This window comes from Suillus bovinus, assembly GCF_016758785.1.
Source record: "Suillus bovinus strain UH-Sbo-P2 chromosome Unknown EDB93scaffold_83, whole genome shotgun sequence".
In the NCBI taxonomy this organism is placed as follows: domain Eukaryota; kingdom Fungi; phylum Basidiomycota; class Agaricomycetes; order Boletales; family Suillaceae; genus Suillus; species Suillus bovinus.
This window is the reverse complement of record NW_024542139.1, coordinates 80,974-107,725: the sequence shown is the minus strand read 5'-3', so window position 1 is coordinate 107,725 and position 26,752 is coordinate 80,974. Positions and strand designations below refer to the sequence as shown.

Sequence of the window (26,752 nt, the reverse complement as noted above, 5' to 3'; positions counted from 1 at the left end):
AGCGCGCTCTGTGAGACGCTGTGCATATCTGTCCAAAGGAGACTGGGCTGCATGCATTGTATTCTGTGTGGCCATATACATCTCTGTGCAGAGCGGGTTAGTTAACTGATGTGACAGCAATATGCATAAATATTGCAATCTAATCCCTCATGCCCTACTTCCATCCTATTCAATGTTGTTTTTACTGATGTAAACGTATACCATTCACTGCGTGAATACCAAGGCTATTAGCACTTGAAGTAGGTGTGTCTGAGTTAGTCAGACATGAAAATAGATTTGTTAGTCAGCTTTGAAGTAGCCTCGCATATGTGTAAGGACGTGACATACTTGGGGGCCTATTAGATGACCTGTGCTAATGACAATTATCATAAACCATGTCGTCTACTCGAGATACAACTAGATGACACTAGACTACATACTTATCATCTCAGCTACGTTTGAATATCTTTCTATTATAATAAGAGTAGACCACCCAATGTAAGGCTGAAATAATGAACATTTTCGTATTTATGAATACATCACGCGCTTGATATATCGACCGCGCCCTGCTTCACGTCCACCTTCTCTCTTCCTCTGTGCACTTGTATCCCCTTCTGCCCCTACCACCCTATTGAATCAGCACATTAAGATTTAAGGTGTCCTCCTGCGATAGCCCCCGAAGTGTGGGGTAGCTGGCCAGACAGCTTGAAGAGAATGATTGCAGAAACACCAGAGGTGTATATGGGCCCATCTAACAGCTCGAATATTGATCCAACGCTTCTTCATAGCTCCAACGGTCCCCTGGCTCAAAGGTGTACTCCTCATGATGCAAGTAGAGATGGTCCACATGCACCAATGATATCTGCAAACCCATCTGCTGCAAATAACAATGCACGAGGGTGAGTGTATGCAGCAAAACCTACTGATTGCTCGTGTTGATTCATGCTCAGGTTCGTTCAAGGATGCAGTTTTTAGCTGCTTGTATCTTCTGGGCATGCTGGCAGACAGATGAAGAGGTACATGTGTGACCAAACAAGACGGTTAAAACGTAAATATGATGCTCACCGATGCATGCCAGGTGAGCCATGTGAATGTTCTGAGGAATGCTCACTCAGAAAACCTTTTAGTTGGTTGTAACATCACATACCTTCGATTAATGACACCCGTGCAAGCTGTTCCTTGTCTCTGGGGAACTTTTGTTCTACAGCTGTTGGAAAGATCAGTCGAACACTCGATTGGAATAAAGTCTGTCTTACTTACACTGCAAGAACAAATACCTGTAGTGCAGGCTGTAACCCCACACAGGAAGTTCCTGAGTTGCGGAAGAGTCAAGGTAGTGTGCTGCAAGATGTCCGAGGCCACCGTTGCCAAGGCCGGCGTCACACTCCTGGGCTAGGAGATCTTCCATGTTGAAGCCAAGCCTGTATTGCTGCTTGAGGCCTAAATTGAGGAGGGCATTGTCGAGCACACGACCCATGAGAAATTCGAGAGATAAGTAATATGCCCACTTTCCTGCGGTGCAAGAGTAATGCAGTTGTATCATTCCAGTTGATTGTCGAGAGCGTGTGCTTCAAGAACCCCTCAAAACTACCCAGTACAGCAATGGTATCGACACAGCGTTGAGATGTATACCAGAAGGGGTTGCTATAAACGATATTTTATTAGTCAACAATGAACTCAGACAGCCAGAGTGACTCACTGTTTCAGTAACTGGTACTGTTTTCAATTCCGATCCGTACACACACAGACCCCAGACAATGCCAAGATTCAATGATCCTTCTGGAAGGGGGTGTTGATATGAGGAACACCGCAGTTCCAGCTATCTTCAAGATCTTCGGGGGTCAGACGATGATCATGGGTATTGGCTTCCTTCCACTTGATAGAGTATTCGCACCAAACATGAGCTGAATTCAAGAGCTCTCTTGTGGCTGAATGTATCTATATAAGTTCAGAATCAACTGGCTCTCCTCATATATTGTACCAACACGGAGGTGCATAAGTGGTCAAATGAACTAATGTAAATGAGAGAATGTTTATCAAATAAGAGAGCCAACGGACCTCTAACATCAGTTTGCTTGAACCATCAGAAACACAGAGGAACACCTGTGCAACTTTCTCTTTCGTCTGCTTGTGGGTGAGATTCCACACAGCATCCTTCAATGAGAACTGCTCACCATCCATTGTCCTAATCTTGCACAAGATGTGGGCCTCAATTCTGCTTTCCCATCTCATACCCCACGATAACAATGGATCTGAGTGAGCGTTCGAATGATGAAAGTGTATTAACTCACCGCTTCTTGATTATATTTTTGATAGTGAACCACTTTCCGAATCACCTGCTCCAACAGTCACATGCCAGTGACTCAGAGGCATGGTTCCAGGTTAAATTTAAGCTGTTCCTCATTGTTATCAGTCACAGTGAAAAACGACTCAAACTTTGTGAAACTTACATTCGCCATGGTTAATAAATCTGTCGCTGGGCGCTTCTGCAGCCATTTAACGACTAGATGCTCCTTGATTACTCAGGGCCAGTTTTTTATCCTTTTTTTTGGCTGTCTGAGGATCCCATATCATTGGCATAGACATGTAAAAAACTAGGCGCGATTAATTAGTACTACCAAATGCTCGCATAACATACCTTTACGCACTCACCTTCATTGTGACTCAATCACAATGCCAGTAACCATGACTTGATGGTACTAGGACCATGATCTCCCCCCGATCTCCGAAAAATACTATCTCCAATGAAGTTCATCTGGTATGAAATGAACCAGGGCCTCCAAACCTTAACATAAATGGTCACACCATTGTTGATCAGGTAGAATGATGACGGGATGATCACAATGTCGCAAGTTACTGATCTTGAGTAGGTAGGAGGTGGAGTTGAGGTGATCTCCGTGCTGAAGAAATTGGCAAGTTATTCTTGCAGGTTAGACCACAGCAGTGGGAGCCGCATGTCATGGATGCTCAGTCCACCACACGATGAGTCTGTTACAGTGACCAGAGGGCCTTTTGAAGAAGCCCACAATAGACCACCAGAATATAATCAGCATTGGTGAACCACCGCAGGGAAACAGAACTAGCAAGCAAGCCAAAAACCATCACCAAGTCTGAGATGAAACCATCTGTACATGGGTAATCTTGCAGGTGACCCTCTTAAGCATGTTGCAATCATGTAAGCCCATCTCAGAATAAAATGGGAAACAAAAACCACCTTCAATGACAGGTCTCAATGGGCTTCAATCATGATCGAGAACCTGTGCATTGGAGAAAATGGGAGTCACATCATGGAACTTGAATGGCACAAATACAAATAAACTCGGGAAGTGTGACTCATCTTTTATGTGCAGCTGAAGAATGTGATTTACATAAATCCAGTCTTCAGAATTTGAGTTCTTGCAACTGAGCCTCGTCACTAATGCGCCTTTCAGGCTTGATAGAGAAACAATCAATACGAAGCGCATGTTGTCATCGTGGATGTTGCATTTTGCAGTGAAGGAGATTGAGATAGAACTAGGGATAAGTGAATGGCGTGACATGCACGCATGATGGCCTGTATCATGCTAATAGGGAGTTTAAAAAGATAGGAGGTCATTGAACTCATCCTTGAACTTGTGCCCATCCTCTTCACAGCCGTCATCGCTTTCATTCTCCTTGCCTTCATCTTCATCTTCCAATTCCTCATCACTGCACTCTTCATCGCTCAGTTCTCCTTCATTACTACATCCTTCATAGCCCTCACTGTCATTATCTTCTCCATAACCAATATCTGCCTCAAGCACGACAATGTTACTGTTGTTTACGGCATTTGTAATGCTGGATGGTGAGTCATTTCTGAAAGAGTCTCTAGCTATCCTGTGCAACATTGCTGGATGTCCTACACCAAAGTGTGTATACCGCATAAACATATCTTGGTCTACAAATCTGTTTTAGAAGTTAGGAAGAAGGCTGCAGCATGAATGGATATTTACATGCACATGCCAACCAAATATGCCTCCCAGTCATCTAGCACTCCTTCAGGACGTGCAAATGACTTTCCACCTCGCAGCGAGCTAACACCATGCCCCGAATTGAAGGCTGGAATCAAATGTGCTCCTCGAATCACCTGCCCTGGATCAAGAAAACCAAATGCATCCGTGTCCAACTCATCCACAAAGGCTATCCTTGGAAGACAAGCACATTTCATACCAGATTTATGGTTTTTAGCGGAGCCAACCATCTAACCCAAAGAACATCTAGATGATGTTTCATAGGTGTGCCTCCATTATTTAACCATGTTTCCATGTGATAGATAGCCAACACGCAGGCATACCAATATGGGTGGTTAGGTGATGTCTCCCCTGAGAGTACCATGACATCGGTGTGTGTTCTAGGATTAATTGTGTCATACTCACACCTCATATCATATGTAGTGTAATGTACTTGCATGGTCTGAACAGTGTAGATTGTGTTGTTAGGAATGATGACCGAGTTTCGCTCTTCATCCGTGAATGTGTGGTCGCAGTAGCTGATATCGAGCTTGCCCAGCCTATAAAGAATGTGATCCTTAAGTTTCAGTATAAAATTCTGATAACCACTCATGAGTACATCACATTGAAAAATGTGATATTACTGCTACCTTGAGAGCTGTATCATCAGTGTGGTCTCGAAGGAACGCAAATATAGCAACAGGATTATTTTGACTGATTGCAATATGGTGATTTTTTCCGGAGGAGGCCTCAACTGGAGATAGACCAATAGAGGGGGATGTGCCCCCTGCTTCTTCCACCCTCCGTAGCACACAACACCTGCACTCATGTTTAGCTAACTGCACAGGGGTGTCAAGCTTGCTGGTCAGCGGATAGAAAGCCTTTAGAGCTCGGTGGGCAAGTTCTCCCTGTACAAAGACTTCAGGTTTGTATTCATGAAATGCAGCCGATATGCACGATTTGGGTGGTAAATGAGTCCGTGGTCCCAAAGAACCTAATACTTCTAATGTAATCTCCCATGGCGTGAAATTTATAGGTATTTAGATTGAACTTTTCCCCCTTCACCCCACTTGATTCTGGAGGAGCATTACCAGTTTCCGAGCGCTTTGCAAACCTTCTCTGTTGAGCTGCTTTCTCCTTTGGTAGTTCCACCATGTTGAAGGCAGTGCAGGTATAAGCCCGAAACTTCCGCAAAGCTTCTTGAAGGTTTCATCGAGAAAAACCAAGGTAGAGTCAGAGTGTACCCTTAGCTTAGCGAGTGTGTGCCATTGCGCAAATGAATATAGGAGGGACTGGATAGCCGCATCGTGGCTAGGAGGGAACAGCCCTTCAAAAACTGGAATAGCACACTAGTAGGTATGTTAGCGAGGATGGTATAAAATGAAAAAAGAGCTAACCTGTAAAATATCTTCAAAATCACAAGTGGCCAGCCTTTTCATCTCGGACGTATTGTTGGAAAACTTGTGTATTACTCCGTTACCGAATGTCAGGACTTGACGAAATCTAGGGTAAGAATGAGAATTAACAACTCGTTAATTAATAACACTCCATACGAATTCTGCGTACCTGGTGTCGAGGGTCGCGACAATTTGAGTGCCCCCAGGAAGGGCATAAAGAAGCCTCACGGGGTGCGTAAATAGAGCCTTCCAGGTCCCTAATTCGCATTCGTGCATAATGTCGACAACGAGCATATGAAATGAATCAAGTCTGAGCCACCCAAGTTTCTTAACAAACTGATTCTGAAACACTGGTTTGAGCTAATCATACCAGTATAGAACCAATCTTGCTTACCATGATGGGCACCCACGAGCCTTCTCCGAGGGTGTTTTCCACCTTGGCAATACGTGAAGATCCTAGGGTATACTCTCCGCATCACTCCATTGGCACATTTGAGAACAAAACCATGTTGATACACATAAACAAATTCTTCGTCCAGTATTATTTCCCAGCATGCATGAAACAACTCCCTGCGGCAATGAGTCTGAATGGAGGCCATACCCGTCTTTGATACCCGAGGCAGGCTACTGAGAATATCTTTGAGGTAAGAATCCTATGAGGTGACATGATCCCGATGTTGGCGAAGAGTGTATATATTTTGTCAGATTCCCAAAGTACGCATAAAGCGGCCAGGCCTTTGCGGTTCCAAAGTTTGCAAGGTGGGTTGCATCAGAAAAGAACATTAAACCCGCAATGACCCGTTCCAATGAACACCCAGGTTCCTTTGGTTGCTTGTGAATACTATCCTGTGCTTCCAACCAGGCATCTGAGGTATAAAGCTCGTCGTATATCCACTCTTTGTGCCCGTCTAGAGGATCCTTCCAGACATTTGAAGGGCAAAAGATGAAATGCCCCTGCTTGAGCGTCAGAGAATGCCACGCGTATAACCTCAACGAGAGGCCAGTAATGAAACCCGGGAATGGTATAAGGCCTGGGACTATCCTCCCTCCCCTTTGTTGGAATGTCGATAGTGACAGAGGTCTCGACTCAGTCATCTGGAAACGTAATTCTTTTCCTGCTCTCATCTTTGTCTAATTCTTGCAAGCTCTGCCTCACCAAGAACCCCTGAAGGTCTTCACGGTCAAAATCCCCTGCTAGAATTACATTCTTGACGAGGGACGCAACTTTAGATTCCGATACTCGACTACTGCCAGAATTCATCCATGAGATGAGCCAATAAATTGTCATATTTGTGAAAGGGTACAGGGGAGCAAAGACCTGCGGTGGAGTATGAATGTCTTCAAGTTGAGCAGCAGTGGGGGACATCCTCGCAAGTAACAAGGATGTAACAAATTTATCCGGCTTGAAGAAAGGTTGATGAGGGTACAGTCTGCAGAGACCAAACAAGTTGATGGTGGTCTGAAGTGTATCCGCGAGTGTTAGAAGAATGCGTCGGATCCTGGCTCAAGCTGGAAGTGTATCCGAATTCTGAGTCCATGTATTGTGATTATTGGTGTTGTCGGAGACATTGAGATCCTCCTCTGAGCGCTTGATGTCAGCATACTGCCTTGGAATTTGTCTCATAGGGCGTGCCCGTTTATCTGAAGGAGTGAAATGATTAGAACATTATGACTTCTATTCACAGACACACAAACCAGAGGTATCTAAGTCGATATCCATCTCAATATTGTTATCATTTTGTGAAACATCTGGCCCGATGTGGTGCTGCAAGTCGACAAGACTGGACTCGGGTGTATCAAATCTGTGAGGGGCAGACCCTCGCCTCTGCTCTGCTAGTGATCGGCGAGGAGCAATTGGTTTCGGACGGTCAACTCTCTGATGTTTGAGTTTATGTAAGTTAAGAACAACCATGGCAGCTAAGAGGGTCACCTACATGTGAATGGTTTCCGAATGATCATGGCAGGTCACAGCTGGGAGCCAAAATCGTGGAGACAGCCTCTCTGGTGCGTTCCCGTCTCTTATGAGTTGCAAGCAAGCTAGATTTCTTGTAGGAATGACATGATGTGTGATGCCTGCTGAGTCCACGTGCGTCTGTTGCTTTTTCCCAAGAGCAATATGTAGCACCACACAACACCATTAATAGAAACAAGCTTGAAAAGAGGGTGACAATCCAAAGAGATCCTGCCACGAGGCCCCAACGCATTGCACGTTGGAATTGCTAACAACTTGAAGACGTGGTCAGCCTTAATCCTGAGGCAATGGTGGTCATTCGAGTCTCTGAGATACAATGTTAGATAGTTATGGTCCTTCAAATTCAAAGTTGGTACTAGTATTAGTAGTACGGTCCAATTTCAATAGAGCTGACTGGGACTTACTTGTTTTGTACTACTGTGGTTACGGTATTACAATTTGGTAACACTCAGGCTATGACATTCCGAATCTGCAAGTTGCCCAGGCCAACATCAACTAGAACCATTGTGCTTCTTGCTGCCTGCGGGCAGTACAATAAATGTGTTCCAAACACAGCGGACGTGATCATTAGTACCCCGGGCAGATTTCTAATGGTGCCGGTACTCCCAAATCAACTTGAACTTCCTAAAACTGAAAACGCACGTATTTCATGATGATCTGAGGCCGGTACTATTGCAGCTGACTATAGGTGACTAGTGACTTCCTCTAGATGAAACATGCCAGTGAGTTCCCATCCCAAGGATGACTCGTGACTCACCATGGGTACTATTCCCTTAATATGATTGATTGGTCATTGGTAAGATCAAGCGAGAGTCATTGAAAAGTGATTAGGACTGATCACCATTGTGTTCTCAGTGCATTGTGCCATTCTCAGAGGTCCTGACCGGTCCGACCCTTCTCGAAGTTGATCAATTCCGACACCAATTGCAAAGTTGTCATCGAATGACTTTGACATAGCCTATTATCCTTCCTTCAAACATGATCGCATAGCGGTAGATAGACAAGTCCCGCACTTTCAAGGCCTCTACTTTTGCTTGGCCGAGCCTAACTTTCCAGGAGTCATTTTGATGAATGTACCCTTTCCTGGCTAGGACTCTTGTAATAGCTGAGTACTCGAATATATTTGGTATTACATAGTGACTTAGTACTTGACTTGTGAATAATGAAATTCTGCTTCTCACGGAAGAATTCCGCATTCAGGTGTTGCCGACTGTTCAATCCCTCTCCCTTGGTTGGAGTTTCAACAACCCAATAGACCATTTTAGCCAGCATTTGTGATGAGCAGCTCATCAGAATCAAGAGGTGGGTTCAATAAACCTAGGTTTGTTCGCATAAGGACAAAAACTGCACCTTCACTCACTGTATTTTACAGGTCTGCATCCACACCTCCCACATCCATTGCACCTAGTAGCTCCCCTCCCAAGTGTAGCTCTCCTATTCCGTTATGCCCGAAGACTCCTGTCGATGATCCTGCCCTTCAAATTGATGAGTTTAGCACTGTAGTGCTAATGAAGAGTGTGGGTGACAGTGGTCATCACAAGCGCCCCATCCAGTATGGTTTATTTTGAGGTGGCCTCCGTGATGAGGATTGCCACCCACCTACAAAGAGACTCAAAACTCTTCAAACTACGGTATGTTTATTGCAACTTCGGATGTCCAAATGTTCATATTTTCTTTCAAAGTGGAACTTTACTCCTGAACCATCATCAGAAGCTACAAACTATCTTAATGAACGCATGCTTGAACTGTCACGTATCACTCGTCGGGCTATCGCCACAAGAATGCGGTACCGGCGTCTTCGCTCCCGTGAGCTAGATCTCATAAAGTCCATTCTTGAAGATGAACAAGACTTGGCACAAACACAGATGAAGGGTATTGATGTGCAAATAGGTTCTCTCTGCAACATACTTCAGGATGCAGGAGTTACAGTAATAGGAAACAAAGGTTGTAGATTTGAGCCTAGCGATATCGGGCCATGGTGTGAAAGTTCTTCTGATGAGTCGGATGGACCTGGGCTGGCTCCAATGGTCTCTAAATCCCTTCGCAGTTCAGCATGTACATCAGATTTGGAAGAATAATCTTGTATTTGCCATGATCGCATATGTCTTTTTAGATGTAGTTATTAGTTTTAAAATATTGAGCAATTGGTATGGATTCACAGAAGCAAGGTTACAATACATATCATAGGACATTAATATGAATAGGGTAGCTGATCATCAGATCATCAGGGAGCCTCACCACTGTCCGCTTTCGCTGTTGCCACATGTTAGTGATAATATGTATTTATGCGTAGCTTGCAAATAGCACCAAGATGATTTAAGCGTTGACATCAAAGAAGCGGTAATTCTTTGAGTCGTCTGAAGAACGAACCAACCCTAACCAAGTCTTCAGCACAGCAACCTTGCTTTTACCTCATTTTGGATCATGATGCATGAAGCATGGAATTCAAACAAAACTACTATTCCGGCAAGTCAGTACTTACCTAAACCTTATCACAGTCTTCCTACTGTGACAATCATGGTCTCTCTTTTCATAAACTTTATCATACTGACCTGACGGTGCGTGTTTATCTTGTAATTTACGAGGCAAATCAAAATACTATATTTCTAGTTCAATATGCATAATATTCATAAAATATGAGGAGACATGACTGAGTCAAGAATTATGTATTAAGAGAGGCTGGAAGGTGTATACGATAGGTGATGATAGGGGTGTGAGTTGCTTATATAACATCTGCTAACACTTAGAAAAATCATGTGCGCAAAAACAAAAGCAGCGGTGTCTTAATAACCAAGGGTCTTATATAAAGTCGTGTAAATGTAATGACACCACAATTACACTTTGGATAAGACTGCTTGCCAGTCCTCGATTAACACGGTCTACGACTTTTCCTATTTCGTGGTAGATAACGTGTGAGTTCTTGGGAGGCTCGCTAAACTAATCTTTTTATAAAGATCAACCTAGCCGGAGCTTTACTTTTCTTTATTGAAACTCAAATCTCTTGTCTAGGAATAAGCTTCTAGACACGTAATTCAGTTTCTGGAATGTATTTTCCTAGGAAATCTCCTTCTAGGCTCTGGACTTGGATACTGGAACTAGTGAGACGTGGTCTCAAATATATGAAATATGACCAAGATCGCTTGGTCTATGGACACCTGACTGTGAGACAATGGTCTCAAATATACGATAGATGTTCAAGATCGCTTGAACAAAGGGGACTATAACTTGACCAAGATCGCTTGGTCTATGGGACAACTAGTGAGACGTGGTCTCAACAATATGATAGATGACTAAGATCGCTTAGTCAAAGGGCACAGAGCAATGAGACAAAGGGGTCTCAAAGACAATATATATGACCAAGAACGCTTGGTCTATGGCACTAATAAGTTTCTAAGGTAAGAAACTTATAATCTCAAGGGAATTCTTTTCCCTGCACTTGTCTCACTTCAAAGGGACTAACTTTGCAAGTGAAATATCTGAGAGGCAGATTGCTACAAATGGGAGATCATATTTTTTTGGGGGGAGAATGGGCTCTCCTTATATACATTTTGTGTGGGAAAGTAACCTAGGTTCACAAACAATAAAAAATAAGGAGGACCAATCAAAATATTGGGTCAAACCCAATAAAAGAATAAAATACAAGTGAAAGATGGAGCTATGACATCATTGTGGAGCAAAAGATTCCAGAACCTTCCATGAGTGAGTCAGAGTGAGTCATTGTGGAGCAGAATATTCTAGAAGGAAATGACATCATGAATGATGTCATTGTAGAGTAGAATAATCTAGAGCTTGATGACATAATATCTTTCAACAGAATACCTGCAGGAGTATCTGTGGAGTCTTATGACATCATAATGACATCATACCCTATGGGTACAATTTTATGAAGTGTCAGGTGAGTCAAAGCATCCTAATGAAAAAGTAAAGTAAAGAAACACTAGAGAAAAGTAGGTAGCAAAAATAAGACAGTTGGCAGGAATTGAAACACGGTCTTTTTGGATAGGTTTTTTATTGGCTTTGTACTTTTCTCTATGGTTTTCTCTAGCCAAAGTGAATAAGCCAAAGGCAAGGCTATACCTTAACCTTCATTTCCCTTCTCACATCAACTAGGTCTAAATGTGATTCCCATCTCACATTAGACTTTTTCCGTCAAAACAGTATTCAGATCATGAAACTTGGGGAAAACTAGAAATATGGACCATGGTTTGAAACCAAGGTATGGGTTGACTAGTCTGAGGACTAAGCTAACAGACTTTATCTTTTGAGGGTCACCTAGTATTCATGTCCATGCATGATTCCCACATCATGCAGGACAGCGGTCTGACAGCGGCCTCCCTCAATGTCGACTTATGTTCCAAAAATTAGGGCACTGATCTGTCTCGGACTCTTATTTCAAAAGCTGTGTCTCAGATGTAAGGCCTTAAGGGTTCGAAGAAGAGTAACCAATTGTGCAATGTCGTTGAATGTGAGCTGCCATATATGGAACAATTGCTCGTGGGACCTGCCCTTCTGAGTCAGTCACAGGTCTGATCCCGTCATCACTCTACCTGACCAAAGACAGTGCACTATATCGACCGTTCATGGTATAAACCCTCAGTGAGTTAATTGAACAATTAATTTGAAAATTCTATTGAATAACACAAATTTGGAAGCCCCGGTTCATTTTATACCAGACGAGCTTCATTGGAGATAGTATGATTCGGAGATTGGGGGGAGATCATGGTCCTAGTACCATCAAGTCATGGTCACTGGCATTGTTACTCTTGAGTCACAATGAAGGCGAGTGCGTAAACTTATGTTATGCGCGCAACTGGTAGTACTAATTACCGTCAATCACGCCTAGTTTTTTACATGTCCATGCCCTAATATCATTCCCCTATAGCCAGGTTTCTGGTAAGTTTACATGAGGTCCACTCAGTGATCTGAGCGAAGTGCCCAAGCTGGCTGGAAGCATCACACCTCAGCTTAACTTCATGGAGCTTTTTCATCTTCGACCGTTATCATCGATCATGATCTTATGACTCAGATAATGCGACTATTTATTTTTCAATTGTAGTTTACGGACTTGGATACTCAGGCTGATCTAGTAAGTGAGTGACATCCCATTATTTAATTTGCCTTCTTCTGAGTCTTTCCCACCACCATGTCGTTCCAAACTTTCCCATACAACCCAAATGATCCTACAAGCTGTACTAGATGGCGGTCGGCTGCGCGGCCACCCGTCGCTGGTTTATCACATCACATTTTCCCTTACAATCGTGGTGCTACTAGCGTCCATGGTGCTTCAAGTTCAAGGAACTCTGATTCCGCATCCACTAGCATTGTATCGACTGACACTGGTGCTCATTTGGGAGGCATGGACTCTGCAAAGAAGCCGTACAGTCCAACTGAACAAGTCGCCCTCACATGGGTGAAAAGGCGTATCATTCTTAACTCCGTTACAACTACAGGCTGGCTTCAAAACATCACTTCAACAGAAAAAAAAGCCTTGAAAATCTATATCTCGGAAATCGTTAACCAGGCCAACATAAAGTTTGGGTGTGGTACGTACTTCCCTCCTTCTATGGATCATGACAGGACTAATCATGATTTACAAACACCAGAGTTAGAAATGTCTGACAGGGTGGCAGATAGCATCAACAAGGCCCTCTTGCTCAATCGTCGACGGCTCTCGAAAACTTCGGAGAATCTTATTGGTCCTTACAATATTCAACCACCCACAGACACTGATTTGTTGGACCAGGACCGCCAAGCTTTTAAAAATCATCGCCAAACTGAACTGTTCGATTCAGTTTCACACTTCACTTATTATTTTCACGGTCACGAACTCACCGACATGTCTGTTTTCGTCGTTCTATTCGCAAATCCCGTGGTGGAGAGCAGTCATATAACACACTGGTATGCCGACAAAGATACGCCACTCCGAGATGAGGATATAAGGCTCGAGATTAACACTACTCCGACTCAGATGTTTTCAGAATCAGCAGCTTCTGTAAGTCGCTGACTATGATTCCAGTGTCCATATGTTAATGTACAATTTTCAGGTAAGGCTGGCAATCCGACGTGCTGTAAGTGGAAAGATGACAGCATCAGGAAACCCCCTCCCCTTCTCGACAGACCCATATGCTGATGAGCAGGATGTGGTCAACGAAGCAATGTTGCTGGCATTGGGGTCCTCCACTCACGGGCCTGCAATGGAGGCACATATGCTAGGTGTACACCAAAGAGGCATGTGAGTAATTCTCGCTATGTTCAACCAGAGTTTATGTTCACACTTTTCTAGGGGTGTCCTCCATGGCGCAATGGGCCTGGAAGCACCCATGAAAGCGATAAGCGATCCTTCAATGGAGGAGTATCTGCAAATAGTATCTGAGGCCCTGCAACACGCACAGGCCACTGGATTGCTGTTCCCACAAATCAGTGAAGGATTGGCGATGGCGACACATCGCGATCCTTTAATGCCAGACTACTCCATATCTGTTTATGTCCCTTTCTCCCTTGAGGAGTTAACCTTTCCATGAGCTGATATCGCCCCACCTTTGCCTGTGCACCCGCAAATCTCGGCAGCAGCGCACTTGTCTGAGGCTGTTTTCCCCTTCACTGGTACCGACTTTAGTGTGCTGTCCGAATTGGTGGATGTAGACTTGGAACTACCATATAATTTTAGTGACAAATTCTTTGATTTCTCACAGGCGCTGTTTACATTAGATGATGAACTTGATCAGCACTCAAGTTCTGAAGGTTTCGCAGATGGAGGCTACCGCCTATTTTTGACATGAGAACACTCTTTGGGTCGGCTTTTCAACGATACATGATTGTATTTACAGTAGCAACTTAGAAAATACATTGTTAGCACAATCTTGTCCTTTGTTCGTTTCTCAAGATAAACTATAGTGTCTCCTCATGTCCTCAGGTGCACCTTCGATAATGCTACGTGAAATAAACAGTCTGGGCCCGGCAAGTCTGTGACAGACTCAAGAGTCCAGGCGTATTGTCTGAGTCCGAGTATGTCTGAGTTGTGTCTGAGAGTCGCTGAGCCGGCTCAACTTTGTCCGAAGTTTATTACATCAGCCCTCGGTTTAGTTAGCGTAACCAAGTAAATTTTCCTTCAATCAGCTGAAGTACAATAATATATGCAAATCAGATCTAAACTGTCTGTGCTGTAATTAAACAAACTGGGTGTACTTGGAACATGGGCAACACATCGACAGCGTAACACTCAAGCAAGGCAGCCGGGTAGCTGCCAGCATGTGATCCACTAGAATGGACAACGAGTAGGCAGTGATGATTTTCCATCATTTGACTGTCAGTCATCCATTAAGTGTTGGTCCATGTCGTTACAGTTCTTGCCGTATGATCTTCTATTCAATACCGCCCAGGATCTTGAAATTGATGATGTGCACAATCTCCAGGCGGTCAGTAGTACATTTTGGTCTCTACCGTGATATGATCTTATAACTGACTCAATCTTTCTGCTAGACTTGCAAGTCCTTGCGTTTGTTCACGCTTACCAGACCCGTATATAGACAGCTAGCCCATGACTTACTGGCTAGATCCAGGCCACTTCCTCCACTCCTTCCAGCGCCTCTCTGATCTTTCAACACCCGTGCTCATTGCCGCTGTCAACCGTGCACAAGGTTTTGAGAAGGCGTGGGCAATCTGTGCCCCTCGACTGGCTCGCCCAAATCCCTACTATGGAAACCAGTGGTACATCACTATCAGCGTACCTTCTCCTGAGGAGATCAATTGGTTAGACTCGGACACATGGCACTATACTGCCACCAGCGTTTATCACTCATGTTTGCGTTTTGTGACAGACCCTTGGAGCTTAGTTGATGCTGGGCCTGAGCCAGCGCCACACTCAATAAAAGCTTGACCGAGTAGGCACAAATATTGCATCATCGATCACTTTCCTATCTGTGCACTAGGATGTCTGGTCAAGCCGCAGGAAGCAATGATACTCGCCAGAGAGCTGCCCTCGAGGAGTATGAGCAATCTGGTGAGGGCAGGCCTCCTTTCATTCTGACATATGCCGAGGTGAAACTCCTGGGCATCGCTGGGTGAGTGCCATCAGTGTCGCATCTGCCTTGTGTAAACTTATCTGTCGTCCAGGTTGGCTTTTTCTTGGATGGTAGGTACTTGGTCCTTCTCGAATGCAAACCCTCATATCTTTATGGCACAGCTTATGACTTGTCTATCATCAATGTAAGTGCGTTATTTCATACGGTGGCATATGGGATTAAATCAATCTGCGCAGCCTGTATCTACTATGTTGCAATACAGGCTTTACCCAGGTGGAACCATGCCCACCAATCTGCAAGGATTATTGAAAGCTTCTGCCAACATCGGAAGTGTGATCAGCCAGTTTCTGTTTGGTGAGCTGCATAATACATTATGCTTCATCACGCTCCATACTGATTTCGTAACAATATAGGATACTGTGCTGATGCCTTTGTGAGAAAGGCTATCTGTCAGTTCTTCACATTTTCCTTGCTAGCATCCGCATTCATGTGCATTGACAGATGGAAAAGAGCTTTGCTCATCATCATTGCAACTATCCTCTGCATTTCTACACCCACAGGTATGTCCTTTGATTCTCCATTTGTATTTGTTAGCGCTAAGCTATTACCAAGGCTCGCTCTCCCCAAACAGATGCATCATTTACTTGATGATATTTCATATCTTACTTGGTGTGGGTGTCAGTGGCAATTACCCCATGTCAGCCTCCATAAGTGTGGAACCATCCTCGCATACATCTTTGCAAATCAAGGATGGGGTAGCTTTGTGGGGTCACTGGTGATTATTATCGTTCTGGCATGCTACAAGCATGTCATAAATGATGAAGATGAAACATCCAAGGTCGACGGAGGTGCGTGTCGTATACTGCTAGTTACTATTAGTATCATCAGCTCCTAACTTTCCAGCTGGGATATCCTGTATCTCAAGCATTATTTTTCTGGTGCCTGTCATGTTGATGGACTGTGCACAATGGATTCGCATGGTGCTGTTTCTTCGCTGTGTCTCCTAGTGTTAATAAGAGCGCTACCAGTGGCACCAATGAGACTCATTGCAGCAAAAGGTCCTGTGCGTTACTGCCATCTCAATTTGCCTTCCTTGTCCTGACATCTGCGTTATTAGTCATCCGCTACCAGCCCTTTCCATCGTGTTCGCTTGCTACAGGCTATTGTGATGTCATCGGTTGGGCATGAGTTGTCGTATATACAGGCGTGCTGCTGTTGCTCATGAATGGGCATATCCTCTCTATTTGGTGCCATGTTCTACTTCTCTCCCACGTTGAGTGTGATCCAGTGCTGTCTGACAGTTTATTCTTTGTTGATATGCCATGATTTAATCATCAGACAAACAAGTTACGGCGAGAGTTGGAGCTGAATCACGGCATGTATGGCATTCTTTTGTCCATTTTAAGCAGCTCGCAAGGTGAGTCCATGTTCCTGTTATTTTGCCAGACTTGCTTAAATGGTCATCACACAGGGACAACAGTATAAAATGAGTGCTGGTTAAGTCTCATCCCCCCATCTTGTGTCTCTCATTCCTCATCTACCTTCTGGACAGTTTCCCTCCCCTCCGAGCTCTTCTTCATCAATGTTGCACGTTTTGGAGGGCAGCATCGAGTCGCTCGTAGACACCAATGACCAGCAGAGTGGCAACCACGGCCTTCGCCAATCTTCAGAACCATCCCAACCTGAGTCAACATTTGCCCAGGCTTGGCAGAGACGTAAGATTGCTGAACTCGAGGGAAAGCTAGAGGCTATGCAGTCAGGGCGCGTGATGAAGGAAAAGTATGAAGCCCATCATGATTGTATGCATTAGGTCGATTTCACTGACTATCTGACAGGCAAACAAATTATTACCTAGCTCAAGGAAGAGGGCTACGGCGCATGGTCGCTTTGTTCGATAGTATTGAGGACCTGGTTGTCGAAAATGACTGAAGATATGATGACAATAGTAACGAGGATACTACTCTCGAGTGAGTTTTCACCCTCAGTTTTCCATGACGAATGTACTCATCGGTTCCTTTGTATAGTCAAGATCGGCTTCAGTTAGGGTATAGTACCTTGGTGAGAACCTTACCATGGTTTCTGAAGAAAGCCACAGACCTGGAACACGATGACTATATGTGCATGCTGAAAATGGTATGTTTTGATGCTATCCGAGTCAGTGATCAACTTTGTGATCTCGAGACTTTATTCAGCTTAGGCAAGGGGCCAATGGTGCTCGAGGAGACGACACATCAAAACTGAAGACTCTTGTTTCAGACTGGGTGAATATGGCACTCAAGCCAACTTCCCCAGTCGAGTCCGATGATAAACATTGCTGTGGGTTCATCAATGATGTGTGTGGCAGGTTACTGTGCCCGGCTGAACTTGATTGGAACAGCCCAGTGTATGTAGTAGACTTCACATCTCACACAACTCTGACTTTTTACTAGTGTACGGGCAGGGATTTGGGACTGATCGGAGGGCTATATCGTGACGGACCTTTCTTTCCCAGCGTTTTTATATGAAACATACACTGCCAATCCTGACAATTTGGAGGAAGGTATTTTTGAGGGAAAATTTTTGTTGCAGGTTCGTCACACCCGAGTTGCCTGACAATGATCTCATGTCATCTTACAGGCCTACAAAGCTGTCTTTACGTCTCCCTTGTCAGCGAAGGACGTCAAGTGTGACGGTGATGGCACGGACATAATTGAGAACAACTGTCACGCTAAGAAAGCATTCTCGACCATCAAAGTTAAGAAACACATTGCGCAAATTATCAAAATGGACAAGGTTACTCCTCGTTTGATTGCGTACATCGCTTGTCAAGTAAGTTCGCTGTATGATAACGTTTCTTGTGATTATTCACAAATAATCACCACCCTTGTAGGTACGATTCGCGCTTTCATCTGTAACCTCGTGGCAATTGGTCGATGGTGATTTTGATTATATTCAATTCTGGCAGACAATTGTGGACTTCTTTGAGAGACCTCCTGGTCGAGAAGTGCAGTGCAGAGTCAATTGCCTCCTGGATTGGTGGACCAGGTGTGTCATTTACGTTGCTGACCAACCTCAGCTGAACTCTCGTTTTTAGAAAAGTCTTCAGAAGAAATCATCGTAATGAGCTTAGCGACATGGCAAAGGCCAACACGCCAGCGAACACTCTCGTGAGGCAGAGGGCACAATGTGACGATGCCGCTTTTGATTCACCTTACATCAGGAAATTCTCACATTCCTTAATCTCCTTAATCAGCTTAACCTACTTATCTCAAAACTTGTTTACTCTCTCTCACATTATTTACCTGGCATATTTCATATTTCTCTAGTGTGAAGCATAATAAAACATATATATCAATATACCTCAACATTTCCTTTCTGAATATATTCAAGTTGAAATGTTGGACAAGTAGATCCACCTTTCAACAAGACACTTAAGTGTATTAAGTCTGTTTAAGGACAAATAAAGTAATGTGAGAATTTCCTGATGTAGGTAGTCAATATATCACACTATTTCAAGCAATCACTGGCCTCGACAAGTCATTTTACCATGTAGTTTACTTTTAACATCATAATGATCTAATTGAATATCATTTGCAACAATGTAACATGCATGACAAGCACCTTTGATCCGCCTGCTTAGTGTTAGAAGGCTGGAAGCAGGAAATACAAATCAATTATGGTAACATCCGCAGTTTTTGGTCTTTTCGCTAGTAGCATCAGTTAAGCCTCAAAGTGTGCATCCACCTGCTTGATTTGAACAGGCTGAATGCATGAAATACAAAGCGACTATGACAATGTCTACAGCTTCTACTCATTTCACTGATAGCACAAGTTACGCCCTGAATTGTTCATCCACATAATCGATTTGAACAGGTTGAATACAGGAAACACAACACAACCATGACAACGTCTGCGGTTTCTAGTCCAATCGCTGAGAGCAAAATATCAGCTTCAAATTGGTTATTAGTTCATATATTTTTGGTGAGCTCACTCACGAAGGATACAGGAAATACAATGCGCTCATGATGATGTCTGGTCATCAGGAAATTCTCACATTACTTTATTTGTCCTTAAACAGACTTAATACACTTAAGTGTCTTGTTGAAAGGTGGATCTACTTGTCCAACATTTCAACTTGAATATATTCAGAAAGGAAATGTTGAGGTATATTGATATATATGTTTTATTATGCTTCACACTAGAGAAATATGAAATATGCCAGGTAAATAATGTGAGAGAGAGCAAACAAGTTTTGAGATAAGTAGGTTAAGCTGATTAAGGAGATTAAGGAATGTGAGAATTTTCTGATGGTGGTTCTTAGTCCAATCGCTGATAGTAAAATCTCAGCTCCAAATTGGTAATTAGCACATATGTTTCTGGTGAATTCACTCGTCACATGATCCTATCTATACCGGCCAAGGCAAATATTTTTCACACGGATTCCCAATTGAAGTATAGCTGACATTTATTAGGTGTCTTGTAAGATATAGTGTCGAAATTCAAAGTAGCACGTCCATTTGTTCTCGCTCACTTGTTGGACAGGTCGCCGTTCTCAGGAAGATACTGTCTTCTATCGTTAGTGGGAAAATTGTCCTACAACTGCTGGATATCAAGCATCTCAAGCCAATAGCATTAAGATTCAAAGTGGCATGTATATTTACTCTCGCTCACTTGTTGGATAAGTTCAAAGTTGCCTTTCTTGGGAAGATCCTGACTTTCACTTTCGGCGTCGTAATAGCAAACATCACTCCTGAACTAACAATTCTGATTCCTTTAGCTTGACTATTACCTTCGCAGGATTTAACACTCTCGCTCACTGGGTGGGCACGTTACTTTTCTTTGCAAGTTGCTAATGTTCACTCTTAGCTTTGAAAGGGCAAAAATGTTCACTGAAGTTGCTAATTGCCATGTCTCTGAGACCACCATTGGATTCTACCCCACCTTTCCTTTAAGTTCGAGTTCGAGTAACATCTCTGTCTCTTCCTGATCCCACACTTGTGTTCTAATGTTAGCATTTTGCACGATGATGTCGAAGTTCGAGTCAGGTCGCGAAACTTACTGTCGCCCACATGGGCCAACACATGCTCGTCGACTGGGAAGTATTGACCTTCAGTAGCTTCGCAGTTGTGAGCCTGCCTTCTGATGCTAGGCACTTTGCACGGTGATGTTAATATTCAAATCCGGTCGTGAAACTTATTGTCGCCCGCATGGGCCAACACATGCTCGTCGACCGGGAAGTATTGACCTTCACTCATAGCTTCGCAGTTGTGAGCCTCCCTTCTGTTATGGCATTCTTATTAATCTAGCTCAACCATCGACTTTTGCGACACCTTCACTTCGACTGTGAGTTTGAGTAAAATCAGCGAATCTCCTTTCCTCTACAAGGCCAAATATAACAATGTGATTGTCGATAGCAGAATTATGCCAGTTCTTGTGACTATGTACTATATAATGTTATATATGGTCTTCTACTTTCCTCACCGGTTCACTGATGTTCGGTAAGTATATGCTCAGCGGTGGCTTCTGGCGTGCTTCATAGCATTACTCTAGGTCATTCTCACGATGATCGTGCACATCACAAAAATTGCACAACTGAGAGATTACCCAATATGGATGGTAGTGTGGCTGAACATATGACTAAACAAGTCCGCGTGATATCATCAACACCCCGACGCGACATTTGATTGAAGCAATTAACTCAGAATGATACCTCCCACCTCGCGATACTATCATAACAACATTAAATAGATGATTCTTGTATCTACATGACATATCCTAGACACTACAATATATTCATAATGTGGTATAGATACTGTAATCAAAGTCTTCAAGTTTGCGCAACAGAAAATGAAAACGAAAATTTGATGCGCCGTTAAGAAGCATGCTAAATGCAACACTGGATCCACGGTGTGTCGAGCTAACGCTGCTGGTTTGGTCTATGAAATCATGACCCTCATCAACTAGAATAACAGGAAAAGAACTGCATTATATCAGAATAGATGCACATATTACAACCTGTGAATTGAAGCTATCACTCAGTGGCAGTGCTCGGAGTGCCATCTACTAGTAGAATTGTAGTAGGCAGTGCACTGTGACGATCATGAAGAAGGCTCTGATGATCGGATCAAAACGTTCAAGTTTGACTTGGAGGCAAAATGGGAATTGAATCACGCGCTAGTGATTACCTGAGATTGAAATCCCCATATGTCGATCTGTGTGACACTGCGACTCTATCTTCCACTACTCTCATCACTAAGTATGCTACACAAACACTCCAGATCCCCTTATTCTTCAGATGACGATAGCAGTAGTGACTCGTCGATCTCATCAATAGAGCGAACATATATTTGCCCTAAGAAGTCTTCCAAAAAATGTGGGCACTCGAGCAACTTGAAAGCTGATCAAAAGGCAAAGTAAGTTCCTATTTAAATTCCTTACGCCAAGATACTATAGACTACTTATGTTGCACAGATCTCCAAGCCGAATGATGACTCGAATCTCAAAGTTACGGAAGTCCCTTGTGGCAGCATGTGCAATGGCACATTAATATTGTTGATTTGTTTTGCAACGTGGAGAAACTCTTACTAAGGGTAGGCGTCCTCCTGCAACAACTTGAAGAGCAGGCCACGGAAAACTTCAAGAGACTGAGGCCGAAGTCCCACAAGGAAAAGATTTCGAAACTGTAAGTCCCACTTTTGGTTTTTTTGAGCCTACGCTCATTTTTTTTTAGTTCAACAATACCCTCAATCGGTACAAGCGCAACTATCAGCAGTTGCTTCAATTGGCTCTGGGACTCCGATCACTTATTACTGACCGCACCAAGTCTAAAGAACTCAGCCATGTTGCACAAAAGGTGAGTATATGCGTATATACTGTATACTGATATACTATTTAGATGAATGCTATCACGTTCGGATGATGCAATATTGGTTTCATATCTACTACTACTATGAGAACAGACGTGAAGGCGGACCGACCCTATCCAATGACATTGGATCCAGAAATTCGACTGGCTCGTCCTCAGGTCTGCTAAATGGGCGGGCTAAAATGCGAATGCAGATGGCCACTCGTGCCAGTGCTGCCAAACAATTTGCAGCACCCAAACCTACTCTGACTATCCCAATGCCACATCAAACCCCGGAACCAGAATTTTCCCCCACCACCAGTTGTTCAATCTCCAAGGCTCTTGCAGACGGCCCCCATCCCACCAAAGCCACCTGCACCCAGCGAACTGACACCAGAAAATGCAGAATATACACTGCGGAGGAGACTGTGGCTTCAATCAAAGCTTCTGAGCGTTGGCAAACAAATGGGCCAGAGACAAAGAAAAGACGCAATGTAGGCGGCGCTCTCATGTCTTCATCTTCATCTTCTCAGTGCGCCCACATAGAGTCAATTGATGTCGACATGCAGGATGCCGATATGTGAATGGTGTCACCAACAGTGATCGCACACCAACCAATAAAGTACACCCCGCTCGTGCAGGTTCAACGTCCTTATCACTCGACGGACTTCCAAGTCATATTGATGCCGCAACATTCCTTCGGTCATTTTCAAACGGAAGCTCGAACTCAGCTCCCCCAACGTCGCACATCGAACACATGGCTTGCCCAATGTGCGGGAAGGCTAGCGCTGACACTTTAATGATGAGCCAAATTAATAGTAGCTTTGATGGCTCGCCTAACTGATCTCCTCTCGTCGTCCCTCCTGGTGCTCTTGCTGCTGCGGCATTCGCGCCCGCGAAGAACTAAGGTTGCTCAAGGCTCAGGTCCAAGATGTCGCTCGTGTGCGTAACGCTATGGCCAGAGGTGACTTATCCCAGAAAATTACGGTTTCTGTGCAGGGCGTGGTCATGGTTTAATTGAAGGACATCATCAATACTATGGTATTTGTCCACAATCTTATCTCAAGATCTTGCTCATGCATATCATTACCAGGTCAATAAATTGGGACTGTTCACCAAAGAGGTCGCTCGTGTCAGTCAAGAAGTCGGTACAGAAGGGTAAAGTGACTACTAACCCGGATCTTATACGATTTGCTCAGTCTTCCGTGGTAAACTCGGTGGACAGGCTCTCGTGTTGGATGTCAAAGGTACTTGGCGGGAATTGACTGGCGTCGTCAATAAATTAGCTGCCAATTTGACCAGTCAAGTCCAAAGTATCACAGGAAATAGATGGTATCGGTATGTCCATTTTGCCTTACACTTATGTCGTCACTCGGTTTTCCTTGATCAGTTTTAGAATTTTCACTTCATCACTCGTTCGGACTCGGCAGCCCCTTCTCGAATCACCGCATTTTCACACTGGACTTTGCCTCGTTGCACTCATATTCTCACACTGGGACTTTCGGCATTGCGCTCTCATTACCTCTGACATTGCTTTCCATCATGATGTTATCTCTGGATTCTCTTATTTAGTGATACCCTGCTAGTGCAGCAGGTTCCTTACATTGCAGCGCCTTACAATACATTGTACTCTCACGATGACAATCAATATCTGACTTTAACTGCATATCTCTGTGTGATTTCCAATGTCTGAATATAATCTATTTGCCTGGAACACGTCGTACACACTCCGTCCATTGGAAGTTTCAGGTTCCAAGTCTGCTCAGACATACTAGACCCTAACCCTGATATTGTACCCTGATATTGTTGACAGCGTCGACACCGTATATATATCTATGTATTGTTAGGTCTAGTACAAGCAATTTTTGTGATGACACTCTGGACTCTGATTGCTGCCTTGAAGGACTTTATATGATTAATATAAACTCACTTGGTTATCATTGTCTTGAACTGTGTTGCTGGAGACTAATCTACAGCGTGTTCCAACTTCCGAACTTCCAAGTCCCAATTTCAAACTTGTGTGATATGCAAATCCACCATTGAAGTATTTATTCCAATGCGAGTCTGCAATACTATGATGTGCAAAATAACTGCTGAAGGATGTATTATACAGCTCGAGTGTATTTTCAGCAAGTAAGTATAGTGCTGCTAGTGTTGCAGCTCCCGTCGCAGTCGTCGCGGGCACCATATCCCAAATATGGAAAGAAGGTGCCCGCGACAACTTGAAGTGCTTCGACACTCGTCTAACTCATATTCAATTCCAAATCAAGCTGACTTTTGCCTATTATCCAAATCGAAAGAATATTAATTGAACTTCGCAATATAAGCACAGATGATGATTCACTCATTCATGCATATCTCTTAGTCCTCTCTTCGATCTGTGGTTCACTACACCATGAGCTCCCCCTCTCCGACTGAAGTAGAGAATCGAATCTCGTTGTTCTTTTCGTGGGTTTCGCCTTTGCGACATTCATATAGTACGGCTTGACATTCTTTCGTGAGTATTCTATCCTCTCGTCAAATCTGTCTCATGTCGCCCAATCATTGCAGAGACCTACATATATTTCTCTCGATACTCCAATGATCATACTTGGACAAAACTCCTGGTATGGTTTTCTTCCCTATTCATCAAGTACTACGCGTCTGACCCTCACTTTCTCAACAGGTGTGTTTTGTAACTATACTTGATCACTTGCACTGACAACGCTGCAGCTCTTTTGCGCCTTCATCGCCTTTGGTTAGTATCCTTTCTCGCGTGTATTCGCCTTGCCTGACGTGACTTTTGATTATAGTTTTCAGCTTAAGTTGGTGTGTATGATATTCAATTGAACCTTATTGACGCAAGTGCAGCTTCAGTAGGGCAATTGTAAGCCAATATTCGAAGAGCATCCTTGGATGCTGTCGCTGATTCTCGTTCAGCTTCTAGCAGAGGCAGTTATCCACATTTGCTTTGCCTTCTATGGCAGTGAGTGTCAGTTTTTGCTTGATTCAGAGAATTCTCAACCAGGAATTGCAGATCATCGCTGGCATCAGCCAAGGCTTCGCAGCAGTCGCGAACATCATCATTCTTATTGCGATGTGTTGGTCATTGCGTCCAGCACATTATCCGGACATGCTTCAGTCAGTGTTTTGTATTATGAGACACAAGCAACTGCTGACATATTTTTTTCAGGCCTGAGGGAGTGTTTGAAAACCTTGTCGTGCTGTTTGTTTGCCATGGCCTAGGACTCGTGTGGGTTTACTCCACATTCGAGTTCAGCCTAACCATGTTTTTCAGCATTATTCATCTAATGTATCTTGGCACAGTACGTGGATACTTGGTCAGCATACCTTTATAGCTCATCTGTATAGTTTGTTGCTTTACCAGGAAAACCATACTGGATAGCAGTCCAGATGGTGGCGCCCAGGGGTGAGTTTTCGCCATCCACTCACCTCGCGCACAGGCTCATAGCAGATCATAGTTTACACCAATGCTGTCCTGGGACTGTGAGTCATTCACCTAACATCTCATCATACACTTGTTCTCATTTTTTCGCAGCTTGAATACCTGGGAAGTCAAACACGGTGTCGGTCTCAACGAAGAAGAGACCTTGTCTGATCGACACGAATCTCAAAACGATCCTTTCCCAGGTCAGCTCCGTTTTCACGACATAAAGACAGCGAGCACACACCTTGAGACTCAGTGATCCAACGCTAATGTATTATCATCCTCGGACACAGCAGTCATTGAGCTTTTTGCGCCAGGGAGAGACCGGTTGGGGTAGTGAAATCGAGGAAGCACGCAAATCAGACCAGAACCTGGTGGGTTCATGTCGTATGGTGTTGAAGATGTCCCCCGATCTTACAGATTATACAGGAGTCCATTAGTTCTCATTGCAGCGAACAAAACACTTATGACAAGGCAAGCTTATCATGATGCAGAATGTCTGATTCGCTGGTTTGCACGCTTATTAGTATCCACTGCACTAACCGTTGCTGTCGTCCCTCCCGCACTTGCTTTCTTTGCTTTTGCTCCTCATTTGTATCATATTGCTGTTGGTGTTACAGTCGACACAGTGCATACTACTTTCTACATTCGTCCTTGCCTCTTGAAGTAGCTCGGACTTGGAAGACACGTATTATATCACTAGTGATGTGCATGGCCCGGCTTTAGGCCAAGCCGGACCAAAGTCACGGCCTGGTGACAGCTTTGGCCTGGCCTGACATTATGAAAAGCTGAAGCCGCCGGCTCGAGCCGCGGCTTTTGGATCATTTCATCTTTTGTTTCCGACACTCGTTCACTCAAAAAAATGGAATGGAGTGGAGCTATAAAGACTGTCAGGCCAGTTCAACAGAGGTTCGAACTACGAACTATACGTGTCTAGCACGTCTCACCCTGAATTCAATGTACGTCTCTCTAATGCAATCCTTACGATGTCTTTGTAACTTTTTTTAGTGGGCTGCGAGCCCCGCATGTACAGAGCTTGAGGCTGTGGTCATGGACTGGACCGCTCAGTTACTCGAGCTTGACAAGGCATTCTACAATATCTCTGAGGTCGGCGGTGGTGGCGTCATTCAGGTCTGTTCCTCATCCCTTCGCATTGCTAATTTAT

At 43.9% G+C, this 26,752-nt stretch overlaps 7 protein-coding genes across 7 annotated transcripts; 5 read left to right on the top strand and 2 right to left on the bottom strand.

Annotated features, from left to right (window-relative positions):
• Window positions 1–1,040: 1,040 nt before the first annotated feature.
• On the bottom strand, window positions 1,041–1,456 carry EDB93DRAFT_1254985 (uncharacterized protein; the record flags this gene model as incomplete). The annotated part of the gene is made up of 3 exons (XM_041453711.1): window positions 1,041–1,075; window positions 1,127–1,186; window positions 1,240–1,456. 3 exons carry the CDS (start codon window positions 1,454–1,456, stop codon window positions 1,041–1,043), a joined length of 312 nt encoding a protein of 103 aa, XP_041303036.1.
• A 2,098-nt stretch (window positions 1,457–3,554) lies between these two features.
• On the bottom strand, window positions 3,555–6,710 carry EDB93DRAFT_1254984 (uncharacterized protein; the record flags this gene model as incomplete). Its single annotated transcript, XM_041453710.1, has 11 exons — window positions 3,555–3,903; window positions 3,957–4,142; window positions 4,196–4,319; window positions 4,374–4,545; window positions 4,598–4,855; window positions 5,039–5,296; window positions 5,345–5,450; window positions 5,514–5,686; window positions 5,739–5,800; window positions 6,187–6,439; window positions 6,501–6,710. 11 exons carry the CDS (start codon window positions 6,708–6,710, stop codon window positions 3,555–3,557), a joined length of 2,151 nt encoding a protein of 716 aa, XP_041303035.1.
• A 1,883-nt stretch (window positions 6,711–8,593) lies between these two features.
• Window positions 8,594–9,394, top strand: EDB93DRAFT_1254982 (uncharacterized protein; the record flags this gene model as incomplete). Its single annotated transcript, XM_041453709.1, has 4 exons — window positions 8,594–8,637; window positions 8,689–8,831; window positions 8,886–8,947; window positions 8,999–9,394. The coding sequence occupies 4 exons, from the start codon at window positions 8,594–8,596 to the stop codon at window positions 9,392–9,394; spliced, it is 645 nt and encodes a 214-aa protein (XP_041303034.1).
• Window positions 9,395–12,089: 2,695 nt separating this feature from the next.
• EDB93DRAFT_1107671 (uncharacterized protein) lies at window positions 12,090–13,837 on the top strand (the record flags this gene model as incomplete). Its single annotated transcript, XM_041447758.1, has 7 exons — window positions 12,090–12,099; window positions 12,199–12,209; window positions 12,373–12,406; window positions 12,446–12,859; window positions 12,920–13,308; window positions 13,361–13,548; window positions 13,600–13,837. The coding sequence occupies 7 exons, from the start codon at window positions 12,090–12,092 to the stop codon at window positions 13,835–13,837; spliced, it is 1,284 nt and encodes a 427-aa protein (XP_041303033.1).
• A 3,689-nt stretch (window positions 13,838–17,526) lies between these two features.
• On the top strand, window positions 17,527–18,410 carry EDB93DRAFT_1093435 (uncharacterized protein; the record flags this gene model as incomplete). Its single annotated transcript, XM_041446513.1, has 4 exons — window positions 17,527–17,718; window positions 17,798–17,905; window positions 17,954–18,145; window positions 18,207–18,410. Coding segments are annotated over 4 exons (696 nt in total), but the record flags the coding sequence as incomplete, so codon positions are not given.
• A 4,067-nt stretch (window positions 18,411–22,477) lies between these two features.
• On the top strand, window positions 22,478–23,273 carry EDB93DRAFT_889605 (uncharacterized protein; the record flags this gene model as incomplete). The annotated part of the gene is made up of 2 exons (XM_041457830.1): window positions 22,478–22,654; window positions 22,741–23,273. Coding segments are annotated over 2 exons (441 nt in total), but the record flags the coding sequence as incomplete, so codon positions are not given.
• A 1,598-nt stretch (window positions 23,274–24,871) lies between these two features.
• EDB93DRAFT_1175178 (uncharacterized protein) lies at window positions 24,872–26,268 on the top strand (the record flags this gene model as incomplete). Its single annotated transcript, XM_041450465.1, is given in 12 exon segments — window positions 24,872–24,897; window positions 24,953–25,026; window positions 25,080–25,125; window positions 25,177–25,280; window positions 25,333–25,392; window positions 25,438–25,465; window positions 25,512–25,569; window positions 25,622–25,646; window positions 25,699–25,819; window positions 25,875–25,945; window positions 25,972–25,986; window positions 26,005–26,268. Coding segments are annotated over 10 exon segments (560 nt in total), but the record flags the coding sequence as incomplete, so codon positions are not given.
• Between the last annotated feature and the right edge of the window lie 484 nt (window positions 26,269–26,752).